At 30.2% G+C, this 4,454-nt stretch overlaps 1 protein-coding gene across 1 annotated transcript; it reads left to right on the forward strand.

Annotated features, from left to right (window-relative positions):
* Positions 1-489: 489 nt before the first annotated feature.
* LOC129880225 (protein NRT1/ PTR FAMILY 2.13) lies at positions 490-4,241 on the forward strand. Its single transcript, XM_055954167.1, has 4 exons — positions 490-735; positions 1,315-1,532; positions 2,442-3,004; positions 3,185-4,241. The coding sequence occupies exons 1-4, from the start codon at positions 576-578 to the stop codon at positions 4,065-4,067; spliced, it is 1,824 nt and encodes a 607-aa protein (XP_055810142.1). The 5' UTR covers positions 490-575; the 3' UTR covers positions 4,068-4,241.
* Positions 4,242-4,454: the final 213 nt, after the last annotated feature.

The raw sequence follows: 4,454 nt of genomic DNA on the forward strand, positions 1-4,454 counted from the left end.
TAATTTTTAGTTAGTGAATTAAGTATGCATATCTTTGAGATTTAAAATTTAAATTATTTTTTTTTCTTACAATATTAAAAATGAAATACTAAATTTTATGCATCTTTTTAAATTTTTTTTATAATAGTACAATATTATCTAAATGTCAAATGATGTTATAAATATATAACAGTCAATCGTTATATAAAATAATAATATATTCAATAAAATCTCATAAATAATTTATTTTTAAAAATAATATTTACGCAATCAAAATTTTATTTTAAATAAAAAAAATTATTTCCCATATACTCGCTATAACAACTAAAATGCTAAATATCAGTCTACCTTAACATACGTAAGCCGCACAATCTTTTTATCTCTCTATGTTTGTAGCTTTCCACAAGTCTAAAAATCATACACGCCATTGAATTCTCCCAATAATGCATCTAATTATTGTCTGATCAAATAATGTAATTTGTCTATAAATACCAACATATGAAGTAGTCTCATCAATTTAAAAAAGGAATTGTAGTGTTTTATAACTCCTAGCTATATAGGAACTAATAAACACGAATATATATCATATATTATATATGGAGGACAAAAAAAAAAATAACTCCTCAATATCCTTATCCTTCCCCTCCCCGGAAAATGGTGTCTACGACGAGGAAAAACACACCTCCGGCAGTGATTCTCCGGCAAAAACATGCCGGAGAAAGCCTGGTGGATGGAGAGCTATGCCTTATGTTCTAGGTAATTATTTAACTTGTTTGTATCTCGATTATTTAATTTGATGCCTATTATTTCTCATCAACTCAAATATGAACAATGGCATGCATACATTCGTATATCCATCGAGGCTTAAGTAGATAAAAAGAAAAATCTATTTGTTGAGCTTGAAACTTTCAAAAACTCCTTGTGAAGCATGCTCACATTGTTTATATCACATGTTTTAAAAGGCAAGAGCGTGAGGCGAGATGTTTTATCTAGTTCGAGATAAAGCGTAGGCCCCAAGACACGCCCATCTATGCTTTTTTCAATTTCATAATTTTATTACTAAGAAAATAAACAAATAGTAAGATTACTTCCTTCATTTCCATTTATGTGACGTAATTTGGATTTAAGTTAAATAAGCTCGAGTTAATTATAACATGTTTGTTAGTACTAAGTTTGTTTTAAGTGCATACATAGAAAATTTTCAAAATGACAGATAATAAATTGTGTACTAAGTTTATACGTTTTTCTTTTTCACATATTTTATTAAGTAGTTAGTTGTTTTGCAGGTGAAGTTAATTAATGTTGAGTAATTAATACGTTTTCTTTTTTTGGCAGGAAATGAGACATTTGAGAGGTTGGCAACAATAGGGTTATTGGCAAATTTCATGCAGTTTTTATTAACAGTGTTTCATTTGGACCAAGTGTCTGCTTCTAATGTTCTTAATATATGGTCTGGCATTACTAATTTCATACCATTGCTTGGTGCTTTTATTTCCGATGCATATATTGGTCGGTTTTGGACTATTGCTTTTGCCTCCGTCTTTGAAATAATGGTACGTAGCTATTTTTATTTGTTCACTATTGATTTGATATATTTTAAAAATAATAAATATAATAATAATTTTATTATATTACTCTTTAAATTATTTTTTAATTTTCTAAATTAATAAATAAAAATTAATATCTATTTTTAATTTTCAAATACTGCCATTTTCCATGATTTTTCAAATTTCACATTTTTTTTATTTTCAAAAGCTCTTAGAAACTACATAAAATATATCGTAAGTCATTATAATTAGCAATTTCAATATTTAAAAAACTATGATCAAAAGGATACGGAAAAAAGGGAGTAATCCGTCCGTTTCATTTTATGTGGTATCGTTTAACTTGATACGATATTTTTTTAATTTTTTTTTTAAAATTTGTGATTTAAAATAATCCTTAAATATTTATGTGATTGTAAATCATTTTTATAAAAAGTAAAAAAAAATTAAAATTAATTTATTTCTAATTATACTAAAGTAACCTTTTTTTTTGAAACGGAATAATATTTACAAATACTTTATGGTAGCGATGAGACAATGACGAATGGGCATCAATTGCTTTTCTTTGCGCCTTAGCCAGAAGATAAGGGTATATACCACGCAATTCATGCAAAGTGTCCGTTTCCCCAAAAAGAAAATAAAAACTTTGCAATTATTACAATTATTAAAAGTATGTGCCGAAATAATTATGTTTTTTTTTTCATGTGAATTTACGTAATAGCTTTAAAAAATAGTTAAATTGACTTTCAAAAAACGAAAGTTATAAATATATTAAGACGAAAAAAATATTATTTTATAAGTGATTTGATAGTATAACTAACTTTCTCAGTATTAAACTTAAACTCTATATATTTTCATTTAATTCTAAGATTAGCGATTAATACTTTATGATTAACTCTTGTTCCTTTTTATAAATAGGGAATGATGACATTGACCTTTATACCTTGGTTACCTAAGCTACACCCTCCTCCTTGCAAAATGGGCCAACAATGTCATAGGCCCAACAAGTCACAAATGGGCTTTCTAGCAATGGGCCTAGGACTTTTATCCATTGGGTCTGGTGGAATAAGGCCCTGTAGTATCCCATTTGGTGTGGACCAATTTGATTCAACAACAAATGAAGGAAGAAAAGGAATTGCTAGTTTCTTTAATTGGTATTACACATCGTTTACAGTGGTACTGATTATTGCAGTTACACTTGTGGTGTATATTCAAGATTCTGTGAGTTGGGTAATTGGATTTGGTATCCCTACGATACTCATGTTCTTGTCTATCATTTTATTTTTCATTGGAACGAAAGTGTACGTCTATGTGAAGCCAGAAGGAAGTATTTTCTCGAGCATTGTCCAGGTTTTTGTAGCGGCTCACAAGAAACGTAAGCTTATGCTTCCTGATGAACGTGAGAGTAACAGGGTATTTTATGATCCGTTGTTACCCAAAGGATCTATCGTGAACAAACTCCCTTTAACCAATAAATACAGGTGATATTTGGACACTTTTAGATATTTGGATGTTTCTTGTTTAGTTGGAATATTAAAATTGGTTAAATGGTGGACCATACTACAAAATTGGAATTACTTTTATTTAATATATTTGGAGACATTTACTTTAATGATTGACTTTAGGACATTAATTTTATTGAGCTGTTTTTTTTCACTCAGATCATTGAACAAAGCAGCTATAGTGATGGAGGATGAAGTTAATAATGATGGTACTTGTTCAAATAAATGGAGACTATGTAGTATCCAACAAATTGAAGAAGTAAAATGCCTTCTCCAAATAATTCCAGTTTGGGCAACAGGGATTATTTGTTTCACAGCCATGGCACAACAGGGCACATTCACAATGTCACAAGCTCTAAAAATGGACCGTCACCTCGGGCCTAAATTCCAAATCCCACCCGGTTCCCTCTCCGTTATATCGATGATCACCGTAGGTATATGGCTACCAATCTATGATCGATTAATCGTGCCATCGGTTAGAAAAATCACAAGAATTGAAGGTGGGATCACATTGTTACAAAGAATTGGAATTGGTATGGTTTTTTCGATTTTATCGATGGTTGTAGCAGGGCTAATTGAAAAGGTACGAAGAAATGCCGCGATAATGCATAATAGTCCTGATGGAATTGCACCTATTACAGTCATGTGGTTAGCTCCACAACTAATACTTATGGGATTTGCTGAGGCTTTTAACATACTTGGTCAAATTGAGTTTTACAATAAGGAATTTCCTGAAAATATGAGTAGTGTGGCTAATTCTCTGTTTTCTTGCACGGTGGCTGGTGCAAGTTATTTAAGCAGTTTATTAGTGAACATTTTGCATAATACAACAGGGGGACATGGACATTCAGATTGGTTAACAAAGGATATTAACGAAGGTCGAGTTGAGAATTACTACTATCTTATTGCAGGATTAGGTGTGTTGAATTTGTTCTACTTTTTATATGTTGCTCGTCGATATCAGTATAAGACAACATTAGTAGTTGATGAAGGAATTAAGGCTTTTTCTGATGTTCATGAACTTCATGACATCAAGTATTAAGCTACTTGTACTTAATTAGTTGCATATTAGTGCATCTAACTAGTAGTACTTTTGATTATTATATAGTAGTTTTTGGTCATGGTAGTACTTAGATGATTATAGATAAGAAATGTAAGTAAGGAGGAAAGTTGATCTACTTAATGAAAGTAAGATATGCTTCTTTTTTTTTTGGTATTGGACTTGTGTTTATTGGTTTTTCATTTTTATGATGGAGTGACCATAAACTAGTTCGAAAATGCTGCCGAACACAGAGAAAAAAACATTTTCAAAATAATATATCTGAATTGGAATAACTTTGTAAAAGCCCGCACGATTCAGTAAAATTGATGATCAATTTTTAAGTAAATGTCTCAAGTATATATGAAATAAAATTAGTGTTTGCGTGTG

Source organism: Solanum dulcamara, chromosome 2 (genome assembly GCF_947179165.1).
Source record: "Solanum dulcamara chromosome 2, daSolDulc1.2, whole genome shotgun sequence".
In the NCBI taxonomy this organism is placed as follows: Eukaryota; Viridiplantae; Streptophyta; class Magnoliopsida; order Solanales; family Solanaceae; genus Solanum; species Solanum dulcamara.

What these genes read in the sequence shown, in the direction of transcription:
- LOC129880225 (XM_055954167.1), top strand. Translation starts at nt 576, where the DNA reads ATGGAGGACAAAAAAAAAAATAACTCCTCAATATCCTTATCCTTCCCC. An exon ending in CCTCCGTCTTTGAAATAATG is followed by an intron (nt 1,533 to 2,441) that starts GTACGTAGCTAT and finishes TTTTATAAATAG; the next exon opens with GGAATGATGACATTGACCTT. An exon ending in CCTTTAACCAATAAATACAG is followed by an intron (nt 3,005 to 3,184) that starts GTGATATTTGGA and finishes TTTTTCACTCAG; the next exon opens with ATCATTGAACAAAGCAGCTA.